General features: G+C 35.6%; 1 protein-coding gene across 1 annotated transcript in view; it reads left to right on the forward strand.

Moving 5' to 3' along the window:
• The first annotated feature begins 3585 nt into the window (after positions 1–3585).
• The window catches only part of LOC150077218 (sodium-dependent phosphate transporter 1-B-like), a 137632-nt gene continuing 122000 nt past the window's right edge, over positions 3586–19217 (forward strand). Inside the window, exons 1-2 of the mRNA XM_090386695.1 lie at positions 3586–3735; positions 10065–10267. Of these exons, the coding sequence (XP_090242821.1) occupies positions 10072–10267 (196 nt within the window). The 5' untranslated portion in view covers positions 3586–3735; positions 10065–10071. The remainder of the gene's footprint in view (positions 3736–10064; positions 10268–19217) is intronic.

Below are 19217 nucleotides of genomic sequence, written 5' to 3' on the forward strand. Positions count from 1 at the left end.
GTCTGTAACTGTCTTAATACAAAGGTTCGTATTTTTTTTTTTTTTTTTGTTGGCCAGTGTGTGTATATGAGTATGAGAAGCGGATTTATTAGATACTGATTTATGAGTATTATAAACGTATATGTAACAAAACTACTGATGGGGTAAAGTAGTCGAAACTTGAGTACAAGAAATCACTAGCATAGAGAACTAAAATGGAGACAAAGCGTTCTTTTCCTACGTGAATACAAAAAGGAAGACAGTAAATTAGATAGGTCCCTTACTTTATCGAAGTAGAAAAGTCATAGAACCCCACAAGAAGTAGCTGACGAGTTGGATAGGCGATTTCAACAAGCTTCATGGTTGAAAGACCATTTTAACCAAGAAGAAGAATCAGTGAAAAGGACCCGGATTGTTGTAAATTAAATGATACATCAATCTAGGAGAAGAGTCTATGGAAAAACTACTGAGGCACCGTAAACACAAGGCTCCAGGAGCGGCCAGTATAAATTCTGTTATACTAAAAAAAGGCTGCACATGATTGCATCATCTCTTTGGATATGTTAATGGTCTCTTCATTAGACTCCGTGACAATCTTCCCTGGAATGGAGAAGCGCTAACCTATACCTAGTTCACGAAAGAAGTACGAGATACGTGATAGACAAAATTAGAAAGTGAGTTTGACTTCAGCTGTGGGTATAGTAAGATCATAGATATAATACAGGACTATCTAGATAGAAATGGTATCCTTAATAGATCAAAGCAGGGGTTCATGAAGGGGAGGTCTTGCCATCCAACTGTTTTACGACTTGATCATAAAACAGTTGGATGCAAGAAACAACTTTAACTTTATTTACCTTGACTTCAGCAAAACGTTTGATGCGATTCTCCAGGAAAGGCTGTTTTAAAAATTGTAACAAATTGCAATTTCCGGTAAGATCGTTCGTTGGATCAAGGGTTGTCTAAAAGATTAAAAAAAAAAAAAAAAAATAAATAAATAAATAAATAAAAAAAAAATAAAAATAAATAAAAAATAAATAAAAAATAATAAAAAAAAACCAGAATATTATTTTTAGGCCACCCGAATAATTAAATTCATCTGCCGTGCTGTGTGCCTTATGTCTATTAATTGCGTGTGTTCTATGGTCGATTTGTCTGTTTTGCTGCACGAAAAAACCTTGATATCTACGCCTGAGACCGACTAACTTAGCAACGGACTGAAAAAAGACCATTAAAGTTCCTTGCGTCATCAACGGGATTCGAACCCGGGCCTTTTCCACCCGGTGGCAGACTTCTCTAAAAGATAGGAAACCGAGAGCAATCATAAGTGGGTGTTCCTCATGGTGGACCAGTGTATCAAGTGGAGTTCTTCAGGGATCAGTGTTGGGGCAGCTTCTATTTTTCATATTCCATAATGACATGGATAATGCAATGCAAGATAAGTTATCAAAGGAATGGTGGGAAACGAGCAGAACCAGACTATCTTTCTTCAAAATGATTTAGACATGGTCTGAGCAATGACAACTGCAGTTTATTACTTCGAAATGTACGGTTTTGCACCCTGGAGAACAGGCGAAAGAAATGCAGGAGTTATTTATGAGCTAGGGGGAGTGGAATTAAATGTAGTTCCAGACGAAAAAGACTTAGGGTTACGATTCAGTCCAATATGAAAAATTCCTTGCAGTGTAAACAGGTGGATAGGAAGACAAATGACGTCTTGTCTGTATAGGACCTTTGCAAATTAGGGAAAAGTATGTCATTGTTCCTTTATAAGACAATGGCGAGACACAGTGAAAATAGACATAGAGCTTCTAGAACGGATTCATAGAAGGGTAACCAAATTGGTGCCCAAATGAAGAAATCGGAAGGTAGGGAGTGCTAAGCTTGGCAACTAGACATTTTAGAGATGTCCCTGAAGGGAATTAGCAAAATTAACGAAGGAGGTATATTTTCATTGGCAGAAGAGAGAAGAACCAGGGGCTACAAACAGGAGCGGATTAAGGTCGGTTGAGGCCCCGGGCGCAGAAGAAAATATTGGGTCCCTTAAAAAAAGAGAGAGACAGGGAAAATAAAAATACATGTTAACCATTTTTTTAAATAAATAAAAAGTATTATGTACTATTAATGTTTTATTTCCAATAAAATTTTAATATAATATATGTATAATATAATTAATAATAGCATAATAATAATCACAAAAGTATTGAACTAATATGTTCAACTTATTTGTTGGGGTTTTGCGTGGGCCCTTCAGAAGTGGGGGCTCAGGGCGCGCGCCCGGTGCGCCCGCCGTTAAATCCGCCTCTGGCTACAAATACATAATTTTGGGGAGTAACAGAGGGCTAGATTTCATAAAGTTTTCTTTCAATGATCTACACATCATTGAAAGAAAACTTTGCTGAGGAAGAGATTTGCGTAAGTTCGAAAAGGAATTGGATGACTTTTTAGCGATGGGAAGGTATGAGTGATAGAGAATGTTTTCCCCTCTTTCTTTTGGCAGGTGCAGAAAAAATTCTGTTTCTTTGAATCATTTAGCCATTGTAATACTAACACAAATTAAAATAAACTGTTTTCTCAAATCTCACCCATCCTGATAAAAATTGGGTAAAACTGCTAAAAAAAATGGCTGGTCTTAAAAAATACTAAGGACAGTTTTAAGAACTGTAAGAAAATTCATACTGTTCTTAAAAATTGCTGTCTCGATGACAGACAACAGTTGTCAAAGAAGAACACTAAAGGTGCGTGGGTATAGAGAGATGCTGTTACAAAGGAAAAGGATGATAGAATAAAATAAACAAAAAAGGTATAAGAAAATAAATAATACAGAGGAAAAAGAACTTTTAAAATATACTGCTCACAGGCTAATCTGAAAATGGCAACTGATTAAGGTGATAAAATTGGAATATTAAAATCTTCGAAACAAACAGAGAAAACACGACTAATATTTATGAATAGGATTATATGTTTATTTTTGTAATGTAAAATGTATTTTGATTTTAGTGTTCTTTAGTCTAGTTAATGTATTTTTCTATGAAACAGAGAGAGAGAGAGAGAGAGAGAGAGAGAGAGAGAGAGAGAGAGAGAGAGAGAGAGAGAGAGAGAGAGAGAGAGAGAGAGAGAGAGAGAGAGCTTTATTGCAACTAGATGAGCATAATACAGGATTGGTTAATGTTGCAACTGTCCCATTACGGTCAAAAGTTAGATGCCCTAAAAAAGCCAGGGCGGTAAATCGCATTCAAACAAGCAACCATCACGCTGGTTGCTTGTTTGAATGCGGTTATAGTTTTTGGAAAGAGAAAGAGCATCTGCAAGCAATTAAAAAGAACGAATCTTAGAAATAAATAACAGATAAAAGAATTCACGGAATATTTATTTTGGTATAGAACTGTTGGTATGTAGACAGTTTATTATTGAAACCGAAACCTATTCAAAATACGCATCTTCCAAAAGATCGCGCGGTGTTGGATGTCTCGCGTGGTTTTACCACGTGTTCATCACGTTTCCCATCCCTCCATACCAATGTTTCTACTTGCTTCGTGTGTACCGATACGTTTTTTAACGGGCAGCATTAGTTATTCCTAGTGTGACAAGAATAGTTCATACTGACGATGTTGGCACGCTCCAGGTTTAGCCAACGCTAGATGCAAGGAAAAGAAACTTGACTTACAGATTAGTTTACTCTTTCACTTTCCTCCAGTATTCTTATCGGTTTATTTGTTATAGGAATTTATAGCTACAGTACTGTATTATACTTCTGTAAGTATGTGAGTGGTCATTGAAATTCGGCATATATGTATTGAATTCATCGAAAAAAAAAAAGCGCTTAATGTAATTTTATTCTTAACGTTTAGTACTTGTTATATTTTAGAACCTATTTGTAAAACTGTATTAAAAATTGATCATTCCAACAGATTGTGCCTTTTTGTACAGATTGTACATCTCTCTCTCTCTCTCTCTCTCTCTCTCTCTCACACTCACACTCACAGTAAAAGTCCATTTATCTCTTGCGGCTGTTGCATCATTTAGCTCTTGGGCTTCCGGAAAAGTCATAAAATAGCTCCATACATATTATTATTTAATATTTTAAATTTTAAAAGAAAATATATTTCTGTGTTCATTTATTTATTTAGTTTCAAGAAACTCTCAAAAAATAAAAACTTTCGAAAAAAATCAGCGATTAATAATGTACTGTTGTTATTTTGGCTTTATCTTGTAAGTATATTCATGTCCACACGGAGTTCAGTTGGCTGAGAGAAAAGAAGCTACGCACAGTTATTTTTACAACGGTCGAACTAGATGTGCGAAGATAGTCATAAATAAATAAAGGAAATCTTATTTATATAATAAATAAAATTAAGTATACTTTTATTTATTATTTTCCTTCTTTTAAGTGTCACATGAAGCATTTTAAGTCCTGTAATTATTATTCATCAAGAATTGTTATATCTTTAATCCTTTGTAGTAGGTGCCAGTTTTGGGACAGGAATACAGTAGTGAGATGTCTACGGGCCCATTTATTTCTGATTTTAACTCTAACCCAATAATTTTGTTATGGTACAGATAATTATTTTTCTGGCTTTTAATGAGATTTCCTTTAACAGTTATAAATAGATAAATATATATGACAGAGCCGGTTTTATAAGCACAGGCATTTGCCTAGGGTCACCAGTTTTACGAAATTTAATTGCATTTCAAACTATGTAAAATGAGATATAAATGAAATACTCTACAGTATTCTTACCTAGTTACAGACAGCCATATTCTAGTAAAAAGTCCACACTTTGTCTATATCTTGATACATATTCTCTTATTCATGTTTGTGGTGCTGATTTTTGTAATCTTACACGTGTAAAAAACTGTTGTTGTTGCTACATAAATTGACCATGTTTCAGAAACTTTCAGTAGTACTTTGTTTAGCTATATTAATAACTAATAAAAATTTATTGTATGTAATAATAATTAATATAGTATTGTTGATTAATAATAGGAATATATGCCACAAAGAAGTGCAATACAACATTATAATACAGTAACAGTTGAACAGTGTTTGGTAGCACTGCAACCCTGTGTCCTACTGGTAGGCAAAATAGAATTTGCCACCCTAAATGTTGAATATCGATAAACATTAACCAGTCAGAAAGCAATGTCAAAAAAAATTTGGTGGCCTCCTGAACCACTGCATGGCAATGCCTTCTTTGCATACCCACTTTTGGCAGTCCTGGCAGTGTCTCCCTAATTAATTTTTTAGAAACAACAAATGATGTCAAATGTTTTAGTTTAGAAAAAGAACTAAAAAGCTTAAATTTTTGGAAAATATAGTAATTTGGTATGATATTCTTGCATAAAACATTGCAGTCAGCAAATGCAATGAGATTGTGCATTACAGCTACTGAAAAGTAGTAAATTTTTTTTTATTATTTTAATGAAATGGTTTCAACTGTGTGAACGTTAAGATGAGGAAAAGAGCAAGAACAAGTAATGCTTCCATTAGAAAATTCTCGAAGAAAAAAAAGTTAAGAAGCAGGTTTTGTGTGAATCAGAGGATGAAACTGTTCACAGTATAGAATAAAAAATTCAAATTGAGTTTATTGTTAATTTACTGGATCAAGTTACAATGGCAATAAACGAATGGTTTCAGCATTTGCAAACGTATTGCAAAAATTTTGGCTACATATTCGAAATTTCAAAACTAAAAATTGTCTGATCAGGATCTGCTCAACTATTGCAAAGAGTTTCAATTATTGCTATTTGCGAAACAAGACAGGCATAGAAGGAATATAAATAAATAGAATTTTTCTTTAATTCCATCCTTATCATATCATATCATTCCATCCAAATGATATATGTGTACTTTTATGACATTTACCATATTATTTGGAACTGCATGTTTCTAATGTGTATTTTTAAACTAAAATAAAAACAACTTCATTTTATTTATTGTTTTTAAATAAAAATAAAATTGTATAAAAAAGAAATGACAGATTACAGTTGCATTTGCTACATTTCAAATTGTTATGAGTTCTAAATGTTCTAACAGTTCTGTGAGGTTCTGAATCTGAACTTGGGTTGAATTTATTTCATGTCTGAAGTTCTAGGTCTCATTACAGTAAATATGCAGCATTTGTAGCTGTGATGCTTGCTTTCAAAAATAATTAAGCTTAAGCTTCATAGGAAGGGAGCAGGGCAGCCGCTGAAACATCAGCCAACTACCCCCCCATACCATTGTAATATAGTATTCGTTAGCAAACTTATTCAAATGATTTCTGCCCAGTCTTATGTTTCCTTCTAAGAAGTAACTGAACTGATGTTTATTGCAGTCTTATAATGTACTTAACAGTGAGAACTCTAATCAGTGTCAAGTCCAAATACTGTACTGAAAATTTCATAGTTATTTTGATTTAATGATATATTTATAAATGAGGTGAGGTTACTTTTATTTTGTAGCAATCTGAAAAAAATCTTATTGGTGTCAATAATGAAACAATGTCAACAATTTTTAAACTACAGAATTTTTCTAATGCACATCTGTGGTTCGTGGTCACATGAAAATTTATTTATCCAGTTTCCTGCTGCATAAAAATAATTCATTAAAATTTTTTGTACCTTGTCCACCTTCTTTTAGATTGCACTGTTGATTTGTTACACAATTAATCTAATTAGGTCCAATAAAGCCTTGAAATTCTGTGATGTTTAAATGAGACAGTTTGGCAATTTTTCTGATATTTTTAATAATTCTTCTATTTAGCTTTGTGAGTTTGCAGAGTGTAATTTCTAGTGTTGTAAATTTGGTGTAAGTTAAACTGGCACAGTACTGCTAAGTGAGAACTTAGCATCATCATCATCATCATCTGTTATCATTCTGCTATTCCATGGGTTGACGTATGAAGCCTCATCACCATGCTCTGTCCATGTACTTCTCTCCTCTCCATCGTTGATTTCACTCCAGTTTCCTCCTTTCTTAATGACATCGGTCTTTATCATGTCTTACCATCTCATTCTTGGTCTCCCCCCCTTGGTCTTTTGTCCCTTAATTGTAAATCAAACATTCTTCTTGTCAAACGCTTCTTGTTCATCCTCTTGACATGTCCAAACCATTTCAAACAGGACCTTTCAATCCTATTCTGAAGTTTTTCACCCTGAATTCTCTCCCTAATCACATCATTCCTAATTTTGTTGCATCTTGTCTTTCCGGCTATGCTCCTCACAAATCTCATTTCTGCCTCCTGAATTCTGTTTTCATCCTTTTTCCTCATAGTCCAGGTTTCAGATGCATACGTCAGAATTGGTATGTAATAGGCCTGATATATAGCCTTCTTACACTTCAGTGGTATGTTCCTGTTCCAGATCAGATCTTTTGTCTGCCTATAGAAATTCCCACCCGCTTGTATCCTTCTACTTATTTCTTCATCTCTCACCCCAGTCTTTGTAATGGTGCTTCTTAGATACTTGAAGTTGTTACCCATTTTTAGCTCTTTCCCTTCCATTGTAATGTATCTGTCAAGCTCGCCACTCCTTTTTAGAACCATTACTTCACTCTTCTCCTGACTGAAAACCGGTCCAAATTCATTGGCCATACTAGCCTATATATCAACTTGCTGTTGCACTTGTTCCCTGCTCTCTCCCCATATGCAGATGACCTATCTGCGAAGAGCATGACTTTCATTTGGTCCTGTCTAAGTTGTTCCACCACTGTACATTGCACATCATTTATGATAGTTATGAATAGTAGTGGTGACAGGATGCCTCCTTGCCTCAAACCTGATGTTATTTCGAAGCTCTCCATCAACCCCACCACTGTTCTTACTTTGCTCACTGTATTGGTGCACATATTCTCAATTCTCTCCACAAGATGTTCCTCTATCCCCGATTTCTCAAAACCTTTCTCTCTCTTTACGGCATCAAATGCTTTTTTATATCCAAAAATGCCATCCACAATTCTTTATTGTGTTCATAACACTTTTCCATCAGTTGCCTGATGCAGAAAATTAGATCCACCGTCGATCTGCCAGGCCTAAAGCCACACTGTTCCTTGGCCATCCTATTTTCAATTGTTCCTCTTATCTTCCGCTCTAACACTCTCTCATACAGCTTATTCGCATATGATGCCTCTATAGTTGGAACACTTTTTCCTGTTCCCCTTCTTGAACAACGGGGTGATCAAACCTTCTTTCCAGTCCTTTGGCACCTGTCTCTCATCCCAGATCTTATGGAACAGTCTGTATGTCCATTCTATCCCTGACTTGCCTGTAGCCTTCAGCATCTCTCCATTTATCTCATCTATACCAACAGACTTACTTGTCTTGATGTATTTCCATGCCTGCATCACATCATTCCATGTCAATTCTGTTTGCTCTCTCTCCGTATCTTCTCTTCCACCCCCCTCTTCTATGATCAGCCTGCCTTTGTTCCTTTTGCTGGCTGTCCTGCACGTTCAGCAGATTTTCAAAATACTTCTTCCATGTTTCTCTTATCTCTTCATCCTTGGTTATTAGGTTCTCATTCTCATCCATCAAGTATTTGCTCTGTTCACCATCTCTTCTTCTATTCCTCACCATACCATACAGCATCATTTTATTACCTTCGATATTTTGTTGTAGAGTTTCATTCCATTCTTCCAGCCACAGGCTTCTCTCCTTTTTAACTATCCTCAGCCTCTCTCTTCACGGTTTCATATATCTCTTTATTCTCATCATTTCTGTTCTGAAAGTAGGTCCTGAATGCATTATTCTTGATTTTCACAGCCTCTCTCATCCTATCATTCCACCATGGGGTTTCTTTCCATCTCCTTCTATTGCTTGTCCTTCCACAAACCTGCTCTGTCAGTCCTACTATACAGTCTTTGAATGCTTTCCATTCTGATTCCACGCTGTTTACCACTGTCTTAGGTACAACCTTCCTGAACTCTTCTCTGAACATTGCTCCTTTTTCCTCTTCTTTCAACTTCCACACCCTTAGTTTTCGCTCTCTTGTTATTTTGATTCTCTTCAATTTAGGGTCTTCTGTGTCTCTCTTTATCCACGAGTATATAGTCAAAGAGGGATTCCTGTTGACCGTCCCAACCGTACCTTGTCACTTTAGGACTCTTTCTCTTCTTGAACTAGGTGTTTCCTATGGCCAAGCTGTTCTGTAAACAGAAATCCAACAGCCTGCCACCATCATCATTTCTAGGTCCCCAACCATGCGGACCCATAATTTATTCTAGCCCTTGTCTCTCCACTCTGACTTTTGCATTCAGGTCACCCATGATAACTATATCTCCACCTGTGATGTTCTCTTTGAGCTTGTCCTCAAACTCTGGCTTCTCCATTTCTTTGCAACTGGTTTGCGGTGTGTAACATTGCACTATCTTCAATGTTTCGCTGTCATTCATTTGCAGTTTAATTGACATGAGTCTGTCGCTGATATTATTCACTTCCAGTAGCCTTTCCTTAATCCTGTGGTCTCTAATGATGGCTACACCCTTCCTTGCTACATCACCTCCATACCAATATAGGTAATAGCCTCCTCATAACTCTCTACACCCATTTCCTTTTCATTTTGATTCACTCAATCCAAGTATGTTCATTTTTCTGTTCTTTAAGGTGTTCACACACTCCTCAATTTTTCCTGACAAGTCATAATATTGAGTGTGGCTAGTTGTCAGAACTTAGAGAACTTAGAAATACTGTGAAAAATTTAGACCTACTTATGCTATTTTGATCACATAAATAAATTTAAAAAAGCCATTACTTTTTGATTTTTATGATATCTGTCATTTGAAAATGGTGCTTTCTTATGGAAAGTACCAGTACTAATTGGAAATTTTAGTAACTAATTAATGAATATATTTAAAAAATAATACCCCATGTGCATGGTAATAATAATTAATACATTCTCGTTAATCGTAATATGTACATTAAAATTAACTCTTTACATGCATGTCAATGGAATTGTAAGGGTTGTGCCATCGTGACACACCTTAGGATACTATTAATATACAGTGCAAAATATTGAATCTACTTTCTGTAGTAATAATTTTTTCTATATATTTTTTTAATTGGATATTTTGGATCAGAGATATAAATTTTTTGTTTTATTTCTTTCAGTATTGATATGTTGGAACCCCAGTCACCAGAGGTTCTGTGGATTTTAATAGTGGGCTTTTTTGTTGCTTTCTGTTTGGCTTTTGGTGTTGGAGCAAACGATGTTGCTAACTCCTTTGGTACATCAGTAGGTTCGAAAGTTTTAACTTTGCGGCAAGCTTGTGTTCTTGCTACAATTTTTGAAATTCTTGGTTCAATTTTACTAGGTAGGTTTTTGCTATTTTGCTGTGATTGAATATAACTTGGAGAAAAATTTGAATTTGAAAATTTGTTTATTTTATATGTCCCATTTATAATATGAACAGTTTATAGTTCAGTGATTTCTCATTTTAGGTACAATTTATAGGAATGTAAGTGGAATGAGAAATTTACCAGTTATACACTTAAGATTTTTCAACAGTTTTTAATTTGATAAAGGTCATTCAAAAACTGCATTGTCTAGAAATTTGTAATGATATATGTAGAATGTTAAAAACTATATAAGAAAGCATTACTGAAGAGTAGATTCAGGAAAAAATGCTCTTCACTGTTCACAAACAATGCTTTTTAACTTTAAACTTAAATGCTTCCTCTGTTAAATTATTTGTTTATTTCATTTAGCGTCTTTATAATAGACAATCTTATGAATGTTTTTTTTACCCTTGAAAAACACAAGGTTGGTGATGAAGTGGTTTGCAAATTTTGCATGAAAATCATTTAATTTACAAGTAAGTTAAATATCCTAGACATATATAATAGGAATTTCATGGTATTGTTGCCAAATCACAGTATATAATCAGCATTTCTTCTGTCTGTTTTGGGAAGTAAGATTATGACTTAAATAATCAAGAAACACCCTTGAGAGACAGTTGCATAGAATATCAGAATAAAAATCTGTGAAAAGAATTTGCAGCAAAAGTTTAAAATTTTTTATTATTGTTTGCATTATATTAGTATTAAAATAATTTTTGTGGTTGCTTACAGTGCTAAAAGTAGGTATGTGAAGTTAACATGTTAGATTCATTGCAGTATTGGAATTTACTACAAAGCTGCTAGTATAGAAGTATCTTAAAATTTATTTCTAAAAATCTATTTTGTGGTATTTTGTCTGTTTATTTTAATTTATGCTACAACTAACATATATGACTCAGAATTATTATAATGGGGACATTGAATGAATATCAGCCATATCCCATTGCATGTACTAAGTTCAGCTTTATAAGAAGATGCTTCACCACAAAGTCTATGATCCTGCAGTTGGGTTTTCCAGTAATATGCAACACATCCACTCTTTGCAAGTTTTTTTTTTTTTTTTTTTTTTCATAGACAACATCTTCATTTGTGAGATTGGAATCCTGAATATTCCAAACATGCATGTGGTTAGAGGTGAATCCTAATTTCTTACGAGCTCTGAAACACCAGCGGAACCTCTATGAGGTGTGGCAATAAAGTTCCCAGACTAGTGCTATTGCAGCCATGTTCATTGAGTCTGAAAATAAATGGAAGAATCTCTGTATGTCCAACAAATGGTGGTACAGAGATTGTCCTGTAGGCTAACAACCAGTTTCATTAGTAGTGTTAAAGTTCCATGTCATGATTGGAGCAATGAACAAATATCAAATTTTGCTTTAAACTGAAAAAATCTGCAACAGAAATGTATAAATGTATGAAATGTTATAAACTGTTTATGGCGATGAAATGCTAAGTTGTACCACTGTGTCTGAATGGTATAAGCAGTTCAAAGACAGACATGAGAATGTTCATGATGACCCAAGAAGTGGGCATCCACCAGTCTCTCGAAATGAGAACAGATTTGCAAAAGTTTGGTAAATTGTGGCATGGGATTGTTGTTTGGACCTCAGAATGATGGTGGATGAGTTGGATATGAATAAGGAGATGATTCGTCAAATTCTGCATGAAGGTTTAGGAAAAAGGAAAATCTATGCAAAATTTGTGCTACACAGCCTCATAGATGAGCAGAAGCAACAAAGAGAAGAATGTCATCAGAGGAAGACTTCATGCAGACTTGTCAAGACTCCAAATTTCCTTGACTGTATTGTCACTAGAGAGGCATGTTGGATGTTTTTAATATGATCCAGAGACAAAGCATCAGAACATGCAGTGGACTTCAAAATCATTGCCAAGGCCCAAAAATGTTTTGTTTACAGAAGTCCGGGATCAAGATGATGCTGATCATGTTTTTTGACAAACAGAGTGAGATTTACAAGGACTTTGTACCTGAAAGGGAGAAGGTCAATGCTGTGTTCTTTGTACAGGTGCTTCAAAGACTATAGAAGCACATATTCCTGGTTAGGCTGCAATTTCAAGAGAAAGATACCTGGTTCTTGTTGCACAACAATGCTCCTATCCATTCCATACTTGCTGTGAAGATATTTCTAACAAAACGTGGCATTGTACTGATAAAGTCTTCCTTACTCTTCTGACCTAGAACCAGTGGACTTCTTCTTCTATCCCAAAGTGAAAACTGCCCTTAAAGGAAAGAGATTTCAGGATGTTGAGGACATAAAGAAAACATAACTGCCAAACTGAATATTATTTCTTTGGACACCTTTGCTGACTCTTTTCAGAAACGTTTAGAATGGTAAGTGTATTTAATCAGATAGGGATTACTTTGAATAAAAATAAAACCATTTTTTGAGCTCCTTCACTTTGTGTTCTTTTTATTGCACCAGTCAGGGAACTTTATTGCCATGCCTTGTATGTAAATTTGTGGAATAGTGAGTGACCATCTAATCATTGATCTGCATTTAATCTAATCATTTCCTGTATACAGCAGGAGGAGGAGTGTTGGTAAGATCTTCACATTTGGAGATTTTCACAATAATATTTCCCAAATTGCTAAATATGGAATTAGCAATTAGACAGTGCATTCGATTTGTGTATGATAAATGCTAGTACATTTTAATGATGCTATTGAAAGTCTTGGGATAAACATCTCTGTTGGGTGAAGCAAGATGGTCCTGTTGCATATTCCTGGTTCCCACAGGATTCTAAATCCCACTAGCATTTGAAAAGACCACTATTTATGAAGAAATAAATTATGAAAAGTGAAATAAATAATTAGAAATAAATTATCAAAAGTGAAATAAATAATTAGAAATAAATTATCAAAAATTATAAAAAGTATCAAAGATTAGTGGGTTACAGTTCAAGATTGGAGCAATACACTCTATGCTACTCTGAGTGTTATTGAGTGGGCTGGATACCTTTTATTATTTAAAAGGTAAATACTATTATAGTAATAATTATTAATGTTCTTTATCAAAGAGGAAACACTTGTTCATGTGAATTTTTAATATTTAAGTTATTGTTATTCTGTAGCAAATGTTGCATTTCAAGAGTTCAGTAACTAAAATATAGATTGGCCACATTTCTTGATTCTGCTTTGGAATCATAAAACTCAAAAATATGAAAATAAAATGAAAACAAAAAATAACTATAATGAAAATATAGCTAAAATGAAAATAAAATATAACTATAAATAGGGTTGGTAGAAAATAAAACTTGTTACAGGAGAGAACAAAATAATGTACATGAGATAGCAACTCATGGTTCTGAAATTTAGAAGGACAGAATTACAAAGATTACATAATTAAGAATAAGGATAACGTGGACTTAAATGTTGGATATGAGGCTTTTTGAGGCTTAAACTATATAAAGAACATATTTGTTTCCCAAAATGCATTGGAAAATTCATTTAAATTAATGACATGAGTGAAAAAAAAAATTAAAATTACCTAAAAAAAGGTAGAATCACTGCTACAAACCAAAGCTAAGTGACCAAGTTACTAGAAGATTACATTCAGGGATTACTGGTAATGAGATTAAAGTCTGATTTCTTGTTAGGGACTCATCTTTTAGGTAGAAAGAGTCTATAGCAATTTTGTTCTGAGGAGACTAAAGTCTTCTTTTGGTGACTCATCATTGTCTGAAGCTTATGTGTTTTTCTTGGTATTTGTGTGACGGAGCTCCAGTTGGATGTCTCGATACTATTGTTGTTGGTAGGCTGAGATAAATATGTGACTTTCTTCCTACTGTCGATGTTGTAACCTTGAGAGCTGATATAATGAGTATTGAGATAATTGCAGATAGCCTTCTATTATATTATATTTATATTATATTTATATTAAATTTATATTATATTTATTTTTGAATTAAAATTTTGTAAAGATCTTGTATTTGAGGAGAATTGCTAGTTGAACCCAACTCCCTATGTATGGGGATGAGGCCAAGTATTTGATGAAGTATGCCTCCTTAAATGTCCTTCTGTGAATTGAAGAGTCAATGGATAGTATGATAGCATAGCAATCTTGAAGTTCCGCACGTGAGTATACTTGAGAGAATATAAAGCTAGGTCCAGTTTGTTACTCTTGAAAATTTCGCATCCTTGAGATGTTCTCCTATTTATTATAAAAGAACACTCCAAGTATCTTCTTCTTTTATACGATTCACCTATGTAGACTCCATTGTAGTATTCAATTTATATACACATTATTTATCACTGTGCTTTAGATAGGAACACCACATATAAACTGATGTAATCATCTTTAGCTGGCCAACATAGCAATTGTATATTTAATGTGTGATATCATTTTCAGAATCAGGTAATTGATCTTTTTATTACAGTCCTTGTCACCCAGTAAGAAATCTTTGTTAAGCCAATTGCAGTTGGTGCTGTCCTATAGTTCTCAGCCTATCTTTTAAAATAATAAACCATTTTACTCTGTTCGATCAAATATTATCGTAGTTATATATTTCTTCCTCATATAAGGGGGAAGGGATTCAAAAAAGATTTGTATTCACCCAGAAGTAGTCGTCATATATTACACTTTTTCAACATGGTTTTGCTACCTCTCATTTTGCTACCTCTCAATACACTTCCACAGGTTGTTTTGTAGAAGTCCTCTGACTGTCCTTTAAATCATGACTTGGCAGCAGAAATCGCCTCATTTGTCAGCAGCAGAGTGTTTTCCACGAAGAAAGGACTTATTTGAATTAAAATTAAAACAGGATTGAAATTGAAATTTGATGAGGCAGTATATCAAATATAGAACTTGATTGAGCAATTATCAGTCAAGATTAATAGAAACCAATGGGGACATACATCATAGTGTGTTAGTTGTCTGATGGTACCAGGGGTTTCCCGCATAGTGGGTGATTGCCAAACAGTGAACTGATGACCTACTACTTTATTTTCAGCTAGAAAAAAGTGTTTTTTGGTTGTCAGTATTATAAGTTATCCAAAGTTTCCATTGAATTGGTCCATACACTATGGATATTAGATATTCCTGTGCTAATATTTTCTGATTACTCTTTAAGAATACCATCTGGTTTTCTTGGGTATTGTGGAATGACTTACATTACCCATTTAATAATATAAGTTATTGTTATTTGGTTTTTAGGAGCATTAGCAACTAAGGCCATATTGCTCCGGGGGATATGTGGTGGTCATTCCCTGACCTTTCCGCATCCTCCGTATTTGGTGGGCACGGGCTCGAACCCCGGTCTAATCAAGAAGCGTATGCTACGCACTGCTGCTGCTGCTCCTGGCTACGGAGGCACCTATAAGTTATTAATTTTTTTTTGCCTCTCTCACTCTGAAAGTATGTAGGTTTTTGACTTTTAGTATTAGTATTAGTTGTATAGTGCAAGAAACCACAGGCTTTTGCTGCACTAGCCAAAAAAAAAAAAAAAACCCAGAATATTAGCATTAGCAGAGGCATATAATGCAAGAAAGCAAACTTATATAGCATCCGCCAAAAAAAAAAAAAAAAAAAACCTTCCCATTTCACCCATACATTTGCTCCAAACTTTTGTCCACTTCTTCCTTGAATTTATTTAGGCTATCAACTTCCATAATGACAGGTGGAAGTTTGTTCCAACAATCAACTACTTGCTGGTTAAATGCAAATTTCTTCACATCTATTCGACAACTGTCTCTCTTCAATTTGAGTTTATGCCCCCCCTCAGGTTTGTGATCTGAGCAAGAGAAAATATCCCATCAGCATTGAGCCTGCTCAATCCATTCAACTCAGTCAGATCACCTTGCAGGTGCCTAGTCTCCAGATGCTGCAATTTGCAGAAGTTAAGCTTTTCTTTGAAAAGAGCACCCCATTGTTTCCCTCACCAGTCTTGTTGCCCTTCTCTGTACTCGTTCTAGCAACTCTACATCCTTCCTAAAATGAGGCCTCCAGACCTGTAAGCAGTACTCAAGGTGTGGCCTGACCATTGCCTTATACAAAGGGATAATCATCTCCTTATCCTTGCTAGCAGAATTCCTGTATATCATTAATAAGACCCCATGACCTGCTCTGGCAGCTTGTCTGAATTGCTCAAAAAACTTCATATCTGACTGCACAATTAGCCCCAGGTATTTTTCATTCTTCACTACCCTGAGTGTAACACCACACAGTTGGTACATTTCTCTGGGTTTACTGCTACCCATATGCAGCAATTTGCATTTGTCAATGTTAAATTTCAGTTGCCACTTCTCAGCCCATTTGTACAACTTTTCTAGATCCTGTTGCAGTAGCATACTATTATTATCAACCCTGCCAACCTTTGTATCATCTGCAAATTTCGACATTAAGCTTGATATATCTTCATCAATATCATTGATAAATAGACAAAATAACAATGGGCCCAACATCGAACTCTGGGGGACTCCACTAATAACATTACTCTACAAAGAACAGTGTCCGTTGATTACCATTCTCTGTCTTCACCCACTCATCTATCCTTTTATCCATTGTAGCAACTTGCCCTAAATTCCATACTGCTCCAATTTGTACGGTATCAAAGCTTTCCTGAAATCCAAGTATATAATATCAAAATTATTTTTTGCATCTAGTTCTTTTTTGACCACATCATAGTATCCAATAAAATTTGTAAAACAAGACTTATATTGTTATATATAAAACAATATAAGATGGTATAAAATAAATAAAAAATACAATAGTAAATAATAATAATAATAACAACTTTGAGATTGAGATCCGTTTTAAGACCATACTATATTATTATTATTGTTGCTCTTATATTATTTCTCCCTGATTCGGGGATTCCACTTCGTGACGGGTACTGCTACCAAGTACACAGGGTGGTTTTAATGTCTGGTGTTACTGTTGGTCGAGGAACTCTCTGACTATCCTACAGGTGTTAAGGATTGTGACCTTCTGGAGTTCCTTGTAGGTGTTCTCTGGGAGACCTATTGCTGCTAGGCTGCTATGTAGGGTCATTCGCACTATACTGGTGGTTGACACGATGATCGGGATGGTCGTTACTTCTTGCTATGCCTCATCTCCTTGACCTCATGTCTCAAGTTTGTGTACTTCCTAGTTTTTTCCTCATTGGTTTTCTGGACGTTGCTAGTGTTGGCACCATGTAAATCAGGTAGGTAGCCTTTTCCATCTTGTCCACAAGGGTTATGTCCGGTCTGTTGTGCAGGATGGTCTTATCCGTTATTATGGTGTGGTCCCAATACAGCTTGTGGGTTTGGGTCTCTAGTACTGCGTGGGGTTCGTACTTGTAGTATGGTACACTTTCTTTGGTCAACTGGTATTTCCTCGCTAGCTTCTGGCTTCTGATGTATTACCTTGGTTACATAGTTGTGTTTACGAGCATACTCAGTCTGGGTGATCACCTTGCAACCCCCTATGATATGTTGGATCGTTTCTGAGGCCAGGTGGCATCATCAACATGTGTCATCTGACATTCCGGGCTCATTTGCGATTTATTTTCTATAGTTTCTGGTGTTGATTACCTGGTCTTGGATGGCCAGCATGAATCCTTCAGTCTCAGGGAAGAGCATCCCAATTGTGAGCTATGCATTGGAAGCAATGTTATTGATAGAGGTCATTGTAGTGTCTTCCATGGAGTGTCTTCTTTGCTCATTTTTCTAGCTTTGTTTCTTGGGTCGTCTGGGTGAGAGGGGGCTCCTCACTTAGGTTGAGTGGGGTATACCACTTATCTATCTTCCTTATGGCTTGGTCAAGTGGTGTTGTGTTGTTCTTGAAGTAATCCTTCAGGCTAACTATCACTGTTTTCTGTTGCTCTATTAAGTCTATCAGGCCCCTTCTTCCCTCTTTCCGAGATGTTAGTCTCTCCACTGCTGACTTCGGGTGCTGTTGCCGGCTCTTAGTGATCATTGTCCTTGTTTTTTGCATGATGACCAAGAGCCGCCAACACCACCAGAAGTCAGCAGTGGAGAGACTAACAATAGCTCGGAAAGAGGGAGGAAGGGGCCTGATAGACCAGATAGAGCAACAGAAAACAGCGATAGTTAACCTGAAGGATTACTTCAAGAACAACACAACACCACTCCACCAGGCCATAAGGAAGAAAGATAAATGGTATACCTCACTCAACCTAAGTAAGGAGCCCCCTCCCGCCCAGATGGCACAAGAAACGGAGCTAGAAAGATGGGCAAAGGTATTTGTAGCTCTCTCCTTCTGTCATAGCTTCTATCTCTTTGCCAGTCAGCAGCTGGTAGTTTCGGCTGACTAATTTCCCCCGGTGCCGTGCATGGGTCTTGCATTTGTTTAGGCCAAATTCCATCCTGATGTCCTTGCTGAATTCTTTGGTGATCAGGAGTAGTTTTTTGAGTTGCTTCTTAGTTTCCACATAGAGCTTGATGTCATCCATGTACATCAGGTGGGTGAGGGTGTACAGGTTCTTTCTTCCTTCTTTGAGGTTATATTCATACTTGCTGCAATTAAGCATGGTGGATAGCATGTTGAGTGCTAGACAGAAACACTGTGGGCTCAGAGCATCTCCCTGAAAGATTCCTTTTCTTTATGGAGATTGGTCTGGTTGTGATGTTCTTGACCTATTTAAAAGTTACAGCTGACAGTTACAGGCTCCGCAAAAACGATAAGTGTTTGCCTTTTATTTACATGATTGTTGTTTTATATTGTACTTAATACGTAGTCATATAGTTATAGTTACGCTGGTTATTTTTTATTTTAATTTAGATAAAGAGTTTTTGTGGATTTTACTTACGATAGGTAAAACCGTTATTTTTGTTCGATTTTTGTAGCCATTGTTTTTGTATATAGGAAATTCAAAGTTTTTGTAGGGAATTCAAATTTTTTAATTGAGGTAGCTCTAACGCATAATTATATAGTAATACGCTTCACTGTTTCTATTTCATAGTTT

This window comes from Mastigoproctus giganteus, chromosome 12 (assembly GCF_048544385.1).
Source record: "Mastigoproctus giganteus isolate SK-2022 chromosome 12, ASM4854438v1, whole genome shotgun sequence".
Taxonomy (NCBI): domain Eukaryota; kingdom Metazoa; phylum Arthropoda; class Arachnida; order Uropygi; family Thelyphonidae; genus Mastigoproctus; species Mastigoproctus giganteus.